The sequence below is a fragment of the Nerophis lumbriciformis genome, linkage group LG28 (assembly GCF_033978685.3).
Source record: "Nerophis lumbriciformis linkage group LG28, RoL_Nlum_v2.1, whole genome shotgun sequence".
NCBI classification, from domain to species: domain Eukaryota; kingdom Metazoa; phylum Chordata; class Actinopteri; order Syngnathiformes; family Syngnathidae; genus Nerophis; species Nerophis lumbriciformis.
The window spans coordinates 17,331,867-17,346,102 of record NC_084575.2 but is presented as its reverse complement, the minus strand read 5'-3'; the positions used below and the strand labels follow the sequence as shown (position 1 = coordinate 17,346,102).

At 37.1% G+C, this 14,236-nt stretch overlaps 1 protein-coding gene across 1 annotated transcript in view; it reads left to right on the top strand.

The window, feature by feature from the left end:
- Positions 1–9,954, top strand: part of prkcdb (protein kinase C, delta b) — a 46,291-nt gene extending 36,337 nt beyond the window's left edge. Inside the window, exons 13-17 of the mRNA XM_061923804.2 lie at positions 79–141; positions 1,212–1,350; positions 1,466–1,654; positions 8,881–9,009; positions 9,088–9,954. Of these exons, the coding sequence (XP_061779788.1) occupies positions 79–141; positions 1,212–1,350; positions 1,466–1,654; positions 8,881–9,009; positions 9,088–9,246 (679 nt within the window). The 3' untranslated portion in view covers positions 9,247–9,954. The remainder of the gene's footprint in view (positions 1–78; positions 142–1,211; positions 1,351–1,465; positions 1,655–8,880; positions 9,010–9,087) is intronic.
- The last annotated feature ends 4,282 nt before the right edge of the window (positions 9,955–14,236 follow it).

Genomic DNA, 14,236 nt, shown 5'->3' with positions numbered 1-14,236 from the left:
AAAGCCTTTTTTGCTGTTACTGTTCAAATCGTTCATAAAAAGTCATGACCGTTGTTGTTTTTTGACTCCAACCTTCAGATTCTACGCTGCTGAGATAGTTGTGGCACTGCAGTTCCTCCACTCAAAAGGAATTATCTACAGGTAATAACTACTGCAGAGACATAACAAAAATAGTAAATATTCCCCCTTAACTGAATCAAACTTTTGCAAGATACAGCGATACCTCAATTTATGAACTTATTTGTTTCTTGAACAGGGTTCGTCAATAGAAACATTTGTATATTGGATAAAATATTCCTATAGAAAAAATTACCGGTATGTAAACATAAATATCGGGTTCCAGCCTGGACAAAGCTCTAAATTTTTGTGAAGGTGTGTACACTTTGAACACAATATAAAGCGCTATATAGTACTGTATACAAAACACGCATACCAAGGGGTGATTGGTCAATTTTTTCTTTAATAAAAAAGCCAAAACAACAACTAGCTGAACTATCTTTATTTGCAGCCGCCTTGTGGTGTACTGGCTGTTTGAAGTCACACAACTCCCTGACTTTAACCGCCACGTCGCTACAATAACGATTTTAGGTCTGTTAAAGGATGGAGGTGGCACTGTCGTAGAACGATGTGGATACTTCCTGAATGTTTCAAACTACACATCGCTTGTCCATTGCGTTCTATGGACCAGTGGTTCTCAAACTTTTTTCACCAAATACCACCTCAGAAAACACTTGGCTCTCCCAAGTACCACCATAATGACCAACATTAAAGTACAACAGCGTAGTAGCCGTAGGTATTCACTAAAACGAGGCAGAGGTTTTATTGTGTTTGAATATTTGATTAAGTGATTATTTGGTGTACCACGGTTTGAGAATCCCTGCTTTAGACTCATATTGAGAAAGCAAATCTAAAAAAAATACAGTAATAAGGCTGAAAACCACACAAAGTAGCACTGAGCATAGTAGCTAATGCCTGCAACACTGAGCTGACAATAAGCCCCGGAGATTGATCTGCTCGCCCACAATGGCTGTGCTGCCGGGCACAAAATGGCTGTGCTTCGAGGCACACAAAAGGTATATAAAACATTGGTTACTGAGACAAGTATATACCAAAGTATATTTTTATTCGGTCTATGGTTTGTAAATCAAACAATGAGGAGTTGACTGTATTTCCCTAACCAATGCATCACTTTCATTGTTTGCCCTCTGCAGGGATCTGAAGCTGGATAATGTCATGCTGGACAAAGACGGCCACATCAAAATAGCAGACTTTGGCATGTGTAAAGACAATGTGTTTGAAGCTGTCCGAGCTTCAACATTCTGTGGGACACCGGACTATATTGCACCTGAGGTATTGAGGGCTGCACCCCCTCTAGTTGGAACTAATCCCAAACATCTTCTGCTGCACTGCTGGAGACCCCTGCCCTTCCTTCTCAAGTGACTTGCTGTGTTGTCTCGCATGGCAGATCCTATTGGGGCAGAAGTACACCTTCTCAGTGGACTGGTGGTCTTTTGGCGTGTTGGTCTATGAGATGCTGATTGGTCAATCACCTTACCAAGGCGACAGTGAGGATGAACTATTTGAGTCCATCCGGTCGGAAACCCCACACTACCCTCGATGGATACAAAAGGAGGCCCTGAAACTGCTTGAGCTGGTAATTACTCTGCAAATACATATTTGAATAGGTGAAACTGAGGCTTAAATGAGAAAATTCTAAATGTAGGCTCTGGCCTTCAAAGCATATTTTCTGCACCTAAACATTTTCTATTAACTTTCTTCAGGTTTTACTATTTCCACTGTGAATCCATTCATTACATCCTTCAGTGTTGCACGATGTATATGATATCAATGATATACACTTGGTTAGAGCTTTTAATACGATCCTAATATTGTGATAATGCATGTTGATGACACATTTAGGCTGTGTCCCTCACAAATTGACAGCTTTCTCACTAATGGCTAAGTTAGCAATACTCGCCTCCATGGCGGCAAATAAAGTATGTTTTTTTTAAGGGGCATTATCACTGGAGGATGAGGAATAGCTAAATATGATACACTACACACCGTAGGTGGCCATAAGCTAGAACTTTTGAATGTAAACAGAAGTAGACAGATCAATACAAATATCAACAGTAACGATACAAAGTATAGTATCAGTATATATATGACCAATACTGCCCCTGTAACTACTTAATATTGGATTGATACCCACATCTTCAGTATCAACCAAAACTAATGTAAAGTATCCAAACAACAGAAGGATAAGTGTGTATTATATTTTAACAGAAATGTAGATTGAGCAGAAGGTAAGCCAGTATTAACAGTAAATTAGCAAGTAGAGGAATTACAATTTTGAGAAAATAATACAACTACACAATGTGTTACCGCCAGTGGCAGAACAAATCCGAGCCAGGGCGGAGGTGAGGCACATGATTGGGCCCTTTAAACAGTAGGCTGGCCGTTTAGCTCGGTAGTTAGCATGCTCACTTCTCATGCCGCCGAACAGGGTTTGCACCCCACTCGCAGGAGTAGGAAAAATCAACACAGCCGGGAGAGAGTATGACACCACTACACTGTCTCTATTTCTTCCATTTGTTTATATGAACTGCCACTCATGTTACCTTCTTAGTAAAAATGCTTCCCTGGCTTGTACTCTGTTGACAAGTGACTGATGACATTGGTGGATGACAATTTTATCCAGAATACACTTGGACACAATATCGTCCAGGGGGTGATCAAGGGGATGGGTCAAATGCTGAGGACAAATTTCACCACACCTAGTGTGTGTGTGATAACCATTGGTACTTTAATTTAATTAATTTAATTGTATTCAAATTTTTAGACCTATCACTGAAGTCGGTCTTAAGGTTTTGAGCACACATGACTCATCCTGACTGGGGCAACCTCTAAACCAGGAGTGCTCACACTTTTTCTGCAGGCGAGCTACTTTTCAATTGATCAAGTCGTGGGGATCTACCTCATTCATATATATAATTTATATTTACTTATTTATGAATTATATGTTTTTGTTAACAAGTTAAAGGTGTTTAATGATTATGCAAGCATGTTTAACACATATAGTTAATATTGTTAATAAATTAAAGGTGTTTAATGATAATACAAGTATGTTTAATACATATAGTTAATATTGTTAACAAGTTAAAGGTGTTTAATGATAATACAAGCATGTTTAACACATATAGTTAATATTGTTAATAAGTTAAAGGTGTTTAAAGATAATGCAAGCATGTTTAACACATATAGTTAATATTGTTAACAAGTTAAAGGTGTTTAATGATAATGCAAGCATGTTTAATACAGTTAATATTGTTAATAAATTAAAGGTGTTTAATGATAATACAAGAATGTTTAATACATATAGTTAATATTGTTAATAAATTAAAGGTGTTTAAAGATAATACAAGCATGTTTAACACATATAGTTAATATTGTTAACAAGTTAAAGGTGTTTAAAGATAATACAAGCATGTTTAACACATATAGATTCCTTTCTTTCATGAAGACAAGAATATAAGTTGGTGTATTACCTGATTCTGATGACTTGCATTGATTGGAATCAGACAGTAGTGATGATAACGTCCGCATTTTCGAATGGAGGAGAAAAAAGTCCTCCTTTCTGTCCAATACCACATGAAAGTGGTTGGTTTTTGGTATCTTATTTGTCCAGCTTCCGTACTCCTTTGTATACACTTTACAAGAAATACATTGTCGGCAAACTCCGTAGCTTGCTAGCTTGTGCACGCCAGCTTTCTGAGACTCTTATTTTGTTAGCGCAACTGTGCAGTCGGTCTTTGGAGTTTTGACGACAGGTACGGCGCCAGAGTCTGTTGAAATAAAGTGTTTCTCGCCTTCCAGTCGGTAATTTTAATGAGCTGGCAGCAGCCAGCGTCATCTCAGAAGACCTTCGGGTGCCGTGAATGTCAATCAAGTGACGTCATAGTGAAGATTTATGATCGCTCATTTTTAGGACTATTTTTTTAATGACTGGCTGGTGATCGACTGACACACCCTCCACGATCGACCGGTAGCTCGCGATCGACGTAATGAGCACCCCTGCTCTAAACCAACATATGTCCAGTACTGATGAGCAATACCACTGATTACCTAGTAAAGTTCAGGCTGATATTGGCGATACTGATAGTTTGTGCAAGTATATTTAACTTCTCTGCTAACATTTTATAAAAGTTGTGTGTTTTCAAATATCATATCCATCTAAAAAGCTACAGTAAAAATATAAGAGAAAAGAGCTAGAGATCTGAATGTAATGAGAAAAGGCAGACATTTTTAAATTAAATGTCCTTAATTAATACTTAATCACCTATAACACAACGTTTTAACATAATACTGTATATATATATATATATATATAATATATATATATATATATATATATATATATATATATATATATATATATATATATATATATATATAATGTGTGGGAAAAAAATCACAAGACTATTTCATCTCTACAGGCCTGTTTCATGAGGGGGGGTACCCTCAATCGTCAGGAGATTTTAATGGGAGCATTCGCATACCATGGTTTATATAGGGCACAGAGTGGGTGGGTACAGGCTGGCCTAGGGGCGTGGTAATTGGCTCATGTGTTACCTAGGAGGTGTTTCCGTCTATGGCGGCATGTTGTTACAATTTCGCTGCGCTTGTTGAGGGATGACAGGTCTGGACGGTAAATAATAAACAGTTTCTCTTTCAAGCATAGGTTGCATCTTTTATTACCACTATTGTAAGGTGTGCTGGATGCAAGAATTTGCCATGTTATTGAATATTCAACATTATTGTCTTTGAGGTCCCAAATGTGTTTGCTGAGTTCTGTGGTATTTCGCAGGTTTTTGTTCCTGAAAGAGGCCTTGTGATTGTTCCATCTGGTTTTGAATTCTCCCTCGGTTAATCCTACATATGTGTCGGATGTGTTAATGTCCTTGCGTATTACCTTAGATTGGTAGACAACTGATGTTTGTAAGCACCCCCCGTTGAGAGGGCAATCAGGTTTCTTTCGACAATTACATCCTTTGTTGGTTTTGGAGTCGCTCTGTCTGAGGGCCGACGGCTCATTTGCAATTGTTTTGTTGTGGTTTGAGATGATTTGTCGTATATTGTTCATGCAGCTGTAGCTCAATTTAATGTTGTTCTTGTTGAATACTTTTCTTAGGATGTTGTCTTTGGGAAAGTGTTTGTCAATCAGATTGAGGAATTTGTGTCCAATGTTCGTTGAGACGTTTTTGCTGAATAGGCCTGTAGAGATGAAATAGTCTTGTGATTTTTTTCCCACACATACATATATTGCGCTCTACTACGGTATCGAGCACTATTTTTTGGATAACCTTATTAAGACATATATATATATATATATATATATATATATATATATATATATATATATATATATATATATATATATATATATATATATATATATATATATATCCTTCTTCACCAAAACGAATAGATACAGCGTCCGCATTACTGAAGACGCCACACCAATCCGCCTGTCAATCTCACGATCCACTCTTCCCTCACTCGTGAACACGACTCCGAGGTACTTGAACTCCTCCACATGGGGCAAGATCTCTTCCCCAACCGGAACCATGGACTCGGACTTGGTGGTGCTGATTCTCATCCCAGTCGTTTCACACTCGGCTGCGAACCGATCCAGTGAGAGCTGAAGATCCTGCTCAGATGAAGCCATCAGGACCACGTCATCTGCGAAAAGCAGAGACCTAATCCTGCAGCCACCAAACCGGATCCCCTCAACGCCCTGACTGCACCTAGAAATTGTGTCCATAAAAGTTAAGAACATAATCGGTGACAAAGGGCAGCCTTGGCGGAGTCCAACTCTCACTGGAAACGGGTCCGACTTACTGCCGGCAATGCGTACCAAGCTCTGACACTGATCATACAGGGAGCGGACCGCCACAATCAGACAGTCCGATACCCCATACTCTCTGAGCACTCCCCACAGGACTTCCCGGGGTACACGGTCGAATGCCTTCTCCCTTGGTGGAAAAAGTTTAGACATCCCTGAAGCTCTCAAAATGAAAATAAAAACAAAATACACTTAAAATATAAACAATGTGTAGTTGTTGAATTGAAAAATAAAACAATACTAACTTATGAATTAATTTGAAAAATGACAACAATCATAATAAACAGCTAAATGTGCAACTGAACATTGGTATTTTTGCACAGGCAGATTTTTTTACACATTTGGTTATGAAGTTACACAATCGTATTATTAATATTTTTATTTTATTTTTACACGGGGAACAAACAACAGTAGAAATGTAAGGAAAAAACAGCAAAATAAATCTGTCTGTATTCGAAAAAAAGCTGAAATGTTCTAACTAATAATTAATAATGATATACTTATTTACCTACGATACTGTAGCTGACACAATAACATTATTTTAATAAAATAATTATCACTATGGCCCCCACATACTTTTGACTTTTAAGCATGCGTTCCTTGGTGGAAAAAGTTTGGACATCCCCGAACTTAAGTATCAAAAGTATCGATATTTTGACTTGGGGATCGACATTAGAGCATAAAGATCCAGTATCGGCCCCCTGTAGCTCCACCCCTGGTTACCTCATATGTCAGCAGCCAAATTAGGACAATATTAACCTGTTTTGAAGTGATTCTATTGTCATTTACATACCACATAATATATAATGATATATATCGTTATGGAAGGAGGCTGCAATATATTTCGGGATATACCGTAGATTTTAAGCAATTATTGCCTATTCGTGTTGCGGTATTACAACTACAATACGATATCAATATATATCGCAATAGACCGGATCAGGCCCGCGAACAGGTTTTTTCTGGCCCGTGTGATGAGATTTCCAAGTATAAAAATTAGCTACTTTTTTTTTTATGTAAGAAAGTGCTTGTTCTAAATGTGTCCCCTGGATGTCACAATAGCAATTCTGTTAGGCAAGCAAACGGTTTATACCGGGGCCAAGCACGAGGTACACAGTAAAGAGTGACTGTGGCTCCTCATCCTCAACTCACATGAAACTTAAAACCTGCCGTTTAATGTGTTCTGCTTCGAACACATCGTTATTTGGCACCTTCCTTGCTCCAAAATGTCTCTGTCAAACACAAGAAAAGTGAACTTAACCCTTTTGAATAGTTTTTACCTCCGTTTCTTATTCAATCCCAGAAAGACTGTGACTTAAAGTTTAATCCTGGCTTTGTAGTTACACTGAGACAAAATCTAAGATCATTGTGTTTTTGAAGCTGCACCAATTTCCTCAGAATTTTCAACAAACTTGAAGTGTTTTGTCCAGAGGATTATTTGTGATTTGTACATTTTTATAATGTGCTTGTTCTATTTTTCGGCCAAAGTAAAACAAAGAAAATAACCTGGAGTTGTCTTTACTTTTAAGTTGTCATGCCATGATTTTACCATTACGGCCCACTTGGGAATAGATTTTTCCTTCATGCGGCCCCTGAGCTAAAATTAGTTTGACAGCCCTGCAATAGACACTTAATGGATATCAATTTAAAATGCATTTGATTAAATATTCTATATATGTTTATATTTTTTGGTTGTAAGAAACCGGAAATTATAAAGCAAGATTCGTTTCATGGAGTCACTCGCGCTTTTTGGAATAGATATCAATTAGAGATGTCCGATAATATCGGACGATAAATGCTTTAAAATGTAATATCGGAAATTATCGGTATCGGTTTCAAAACTATCGGTATCGGTTTCAAAAAGTAAAAGTACAGCATAAAGTACAGAGTGCCAATAAACCTTAAAGGCACTGCCTCTGCGTGCCGGCCCAATCACATAATATCTACGGCTTTTCACACACACAAGTGAATGCAAGGCATACTTGGTCAACAGCCATACAGGTCACAATGAAGGTGGCCGTATAAACAACTTTAACACTGTTACAAATATGCACCACACTGTGAACCCACACCAAACAAGAATGACAAACACATTTCGGGAGAACATCCGCACCGTAACACAACATAAACTTAGACTTAGACTTAGACTTAGATTTAGACTTCCTTTTTATTGTCATTCAAATTTGAACTTTACAGCACAGATAAGAACAACATTTCATTACATAAGCTCATGGTAGTGCAGGATAAAAAAGCAATACGGTGCATATATAAATAAATAAATATATATAAATAATATATACATATATATATATAAAATAAATAAATAGATATAAATAAATAGATATATATTTATTTATTTATTTATTTTATATATATATATATATATACCCGGTATATATATATACAAACACAACAGAACAAATACCCAGAACCCCTTGCAGCACTAACTCTTCCGGGACGCTACATTATACACCCCCCACTACCCCATACCCCCCTTTAACTCAACCCCGCCCCCCGCCTGCCAACCCCGCCCACCTCAACGTCCTCATGCTCTCTCAGGGAGAGCATGTCCCGAATTCCAAGCTGCTGTTTTGAGGCATGTTAAAAAAAATAATGCACTTTGTGACTTCAATAATAAATATGGCAGTGCCATTTTGGCATTTTTTTCCATAACTTGAGTTGATTTATTTTGGAAAACCTTGTTTAATGCATTCAGCGGGGCATCACAACAAAATTAGGCATAATAATGTGTTAATTCCACCACTGTATATATCGGTATCGGTTGATATCGGAATAGGTAATTAAGAGTTGGACAATATCGGAATATTGGATATCGGCAAAAAAGCCATTATCGGACATCTCTAATATCAATATAAAAAAACGCATATCGTGATATAGTTTTTGGCCTAATTACAAGCACTTGTTTTGCCCTTTAATCAAAACAGTTGTCTTCTTTTCTTCCGTCACGATTGCAGCTGTTCGTGCATGATCCCACTTCCAGACTCGGTGTGGTCGGAGACATCCGAGCACAACCGTTCTTCAAAAATATCGACTGGTCGGCTCTGGAGAGGAGAGAAGTGGAGCCCCCTTTCAAGCCCAAAGTGGTGAGGATCATTCTCATTCTCTAACAAATGTTCCATCCAGACCCAGTTTCCGACCACACATCCTGCCTTTTTCCCCAGAAATCTCCAAGCGACTGCAGCAACTTTGACAGAGAGTTCCTGAGCGAAAAGCCGCGGCTCTCCCATGGCGAGAAGAACCTCATCGAGTCGATGGATCAGACGGCGTTCGCTGGCTTTTCTTTTATCAACCCCAAATTTGAACATCTGATGGGCAAATGAAAAGACAAACTGATCACTGACCTTCACTTGATCTATTTACTTTAACTGGATGAATCAGAACAAGATGTAATGTCTCGATCAAATAATTACCGCACTATATGTGTATTTAAGGGACATGCTTCATGTACTAGTATAATCTAATCGGAACTGAAGGGTTACTGTTTTATATTACTTATGTGTAATGTTTTATTAATGTAATCGCTCTCGCTAACCAAATCATCTCATGTACTGATCCTAAAATGTACATTCAAAGATAAAATTAGCTACTGACTGATTTAGTCACATTTAAAAAATACTGTACATATTTTATCGCACTTTTATTGACGCATCCAAAACCTCCAGTAGTCCAATGCTGAATAATTAATTTATTATAAGGAATTAATTCGCATCACAGCTGCAATGAAAGAATGAAGTAGTGAAGATGGCGTAGGCAAACTGTAAATGTCTGAGATGTGTTATTTATTCTTTGTCAGTGGTCAGCTCTCTTTAAAACTGCACAAAATGAAGTCAAAACGTTGCAGGGATAGCATATATCTGCATATAAATATTGGTATTGAGGGTTGAATATTTGTTGGAAGAATGGGCATTTGAAGTACATGACTTTTACAGTGAAGCAAAAACAGCTTGATATTGGCATTTATGTGCTGCTTTTTCTTTTTTTAAATTCACTCTTTTACATCTTATAAATAAAACCTTTCTTCCATTGTGTTTGGTTTTCCTCGCATTTAATGAACTTTTGTGTCAAAATGGTCTAAAACAAAATAAGGCTAGAAATGAGCTCATAATTGCTGCATTCCTGCAACTAATTATTTTTAGCAGTGATGTCAAACATGTCAGGCCCGTGAACAGGTTCAATCTGGCCCGCGAGATGAGTTTGCTAAGTGTAAAATTGAGCTGCATTTTTAAATTAAAGAAACTGCTGTTCTAAAAGTGTCCATTGGATGTCACAATTCTGTTAGGCAAGCAAATAGTTTATATCTGGGCGAGCAAGTGTACCAAGCAATGAAGCAAGAGGTACACGGTTACTCCTCCCCCTTGACCCAAAGTAAAACAAACAGGAGTAAAATAAACAATTGGTAACCTCACTTAAAATGCTGGATGAGACACTTGCACAATTGATATAGTTCTGGGGAAATTATATTATTCTGTGCAAATTTAAAGAAAGTCAACAAATGACAAATGAGGTAGTTAAAGACCTACTGAAACCCACTACTACCGACCACGCAGTCTGATAGTTTATATATCAATGATGAAATCTTAACATTGCAACACATGCCAATACGGCCGGGTTAGCTTACTAAAGTGCAATTTTAAATTTTGCGCGTAATATCCTGCTAAAAACGTCTCGGTATGATGACGCCTGCGTGTGACGTCACGGATTGTGGAGGACATTTTGGGACAGCATGGTGGCCAGCTATTAAGTCGTCTGTTTTCATCGCAAAATTCCACTGTATTCTGGACATCTGTGTTGGTGAATCTTTTGCAATTTGTTCAATGAACAATGGAGACAGCAAAGAAGGAAGCTGTAGGTGGGAAGCGGTGTATTGCGGGCGGCTACAGCAACACAAACACAGCCGGTGTTTCATTGTTTACATTCCCGGAAGATGACAGTCAAGCTTTACCATTGGCCTGTGGAGAACTGGGACAACAGAGACTCTTACCAGGAGGACTTTGAGTTGGATGCGCAGACGCGGTACCGTGAGTACGCATGCAGCTGCGGCTTCCAAACATTTGATCGCTTGCCCGTACGTGCATGCCGCTATGTGCATGTCACGTACGTAACTTTGGGGACTTTGGGAAAATATATGTGCTGTATGAACTTTGGGGAGGTGAACGGTACTTTGGGCTGTGGGATTGAGTGTGTTGTGCAGGTGTTTGAGTTGTATTGGCGGGTTATATGGACGGGAGGGGGGAGGTGTTTGTTATGCGGGATTAATTTGTGGCATATTAAATATAAGCCTGGTTGTGTTGTGGCTAATAGAGTATATATATGTCTTGTGTTTATTTACTGTTTTAGTAATTCCCAGCTGAATATCAGGTCCCACCCGCCTCTCACAGCATCTTCCCTATCTGAATTGCTCCCACTGCCCTCTAGTCCTTCACTCTCACTTTCCTCATCCACAAATCTTTCATCCTTGCTCAAATTAATGGGGAAATCGTCTCTTTCTCGGTCCGAATCGCTTTCGCTGCTGGTGGCCATGATTGTAAACAATGTGCAGATGTGAGGAGCTCCACAGCCTGTGACGTCACGCTACTCGTCTGCTACTTCCGGTACAGGCAAGGCTTTTTTATCAGCGACCAAAAGTTGCGAACTTTATCGTCGATGTTCTCTACTAAATCCTTTCAGCAAAAATATGGCAATATCGCGAAATGATCAAGTATGACACATAGGATGGACCTGCTATCCCCGTTTAAATAAGAAAATCGCAATTCAGTAGGCCTTTAATACATAGAAGCGTTTTTATTTATGCTTCATTTTGTTTGTTTGCTGTGACTTAAAGCTTAATTGCTAAGTCTAATGTCTTGCTCGGTTGGTAGAGCGGCCGTGCCAGCAACTTGAGGGTTCCAGGTTCGATCCCCGCTTCCGCCATCCTAGTTACTGCCGTTGTGTCCTTGGGCAAGACACTTTACCCACCTGCTCCCAGTGCCACCCACACTGGTTTAAATGTAACTTCGATATTGGGTTTAACTATGTAAAAGCGCTTTGAGTCACTAGAGAAAAGCGCTATATAAATATAATTCACATTGTGTTCTTAATGGTGTTTTTGAAATGGCACCATTTATTTTCCTCAGAAGATTTTACTAACTTGAAGTGTTTTGTCAAGAGGATTATTTGTGATATGTACATTTTCAGAATGTCCTTGTTCTATTTTGGGCCAAAGTAAAACAAAGAAAACAATCTGAAGTTGTATTTGTAAGTTATCATGCCATGATTTTACCCGTCCGACCCACGCGGGATTAGATTTTCCTCCATGCGGCCCCTCAACTAAAATAAGTTTGACACCCCTGATTTATGCACTGCAAATTATTTGCAACTTCGCCAAGACTTAAAATTTTATTTCAGGAAATTTCCCTAGTAGGAGCTATGTGCTTATTTTTTGTCATAACCTTTACATTTTACATCATATCAATTTTAGCTTGAATAACTATATATTGTCCATTCTCATTTAAAATTGAGAAAATAACTATTCAAATAACATATTTTGGTTTCCCTCAAATGTAGAATTCTATTGAAAGATTTTGCAACATCCAGAGGATGCTTAATTTAAGAATTGCGCTCATTTTTCTGAATAAAATATTTGCTTATTTCTAGAAATACAACTCTTACTTGATGTCTTATCAATTAATTTTTAGCTTGAATAATTATACATTGTCCATTCTCATTTAAAAGTGAGAAAATAACTATTCGAATAAGATAATTTGGTTTTCCTCACATATAGAATTTTATTGAAAGATTTTGCAACATCCAGAGGATGCTTAATTTAAGAATTGCGCTTGTTTTTCCAGAATAAAATATTTGCTTATTTCTAGAAATACAACTCTTACTTGATGATGTTTTATCAATTAATTTTAGCTTGAATAATTATATATTGTCCTTTTTCATTTAAAATTGAGAAACGAACTATTCAAATTAGATATTTTGGTTTTCCTCACATATAGAATTTTATTGAAAGATTTTGCAACATCTAGAGGATGCTTAATTTAAGAATTGCGCTCGTTTTTCAAAATAAAATATTTGCTAATTTCTAGAAATACAACTCTTACTTGATGTCTTATCAATTAATTTTAGCTTGAATAACTATATATTGTCCTTTCTCATTTAAAATTTAGAAAATATCTATTCAAATAAGATATTTAGGTTTTCCTCACATATAGAATTTTATTGAAAGATTTTGCAACATCCAGAGGATGCTTAATTTAAGAATTGCGCTCATTTTTCAGAATAAAATATTTGCTTATTTCTAGAAATACAACTCTTACTTGATGTCTTATCAATTAATTTTTAGCTTGAATAATTATACATTGTCCATTCTCATTTAAAAGTGAGAAAATAACTATACAAATAAGATATTTTGGTTTTCCTCACATATAGAATTTTATTGAAAAATTTTGCAACATCCAGAGGATGCTTAATTTCAGAATTACGCGCTCGTTTTTCAGAATAAAATATATGCTTATTTCTAGCAATACAACTCTTACTTGATTATGTCTTATCAATTAATTTTAGCTTGAATAACTATATATTGTCCGTTCTCATTTAAAATTGAGAAAACAACTATTCTAATAAGATATTTTGGTTTTCCTCACATATAGCATTTTATTTAAAGATTTTGCAACATCTATCTGTCTGGAGGATGCTTAATTTAAGAATTGCGCTCGTTTTTCAGAATAAAATATTTGCTAATTTCTAGAAATACAACTTTTGATGATGTCTTATCAAGTAAAATTACAGATACTGTAATATTGTACATGGTAATTGGGATTTGTTATATATTGTATATATTATATAAAAATATAATATAATATATCAGTATATATTATATACTGTATAAATAATATTTATATAATTTTTTTTTTTTTTATTCTACTTGATACCTGCATTATCCTTTCCATCCTTTTAAAACTGAGCTACTGTGTGGAACAATTTCCCTTGCGGATCAATAAAGTTAGTCTAAGTCTAATAATTTCCCTAGTCTTTATTTCCCCCCCTAAAATCTAGTCTTTTGATCACGTATCTTGTCAGCTTTTTTTCAGCCGTGTACTTCTGTTTGGTCAAAGTTGCACACTGTGTCACCATCTCTGCATCATCTCGCTTCAGAAAAAAAAAAAGCCAAAGGGAAGCAAAGTACCATTTTACGAGACCTTTACCTCTGGCGCTATCTAGCGGCCAGATTGTGTGACTGCAACTGTCGGCTCAACGCGAAGAAGACAGGCGAGCACATTCCTGCAGTGACCTGTCCCTCAGACTGCAACCTCCCATTTGATGGTG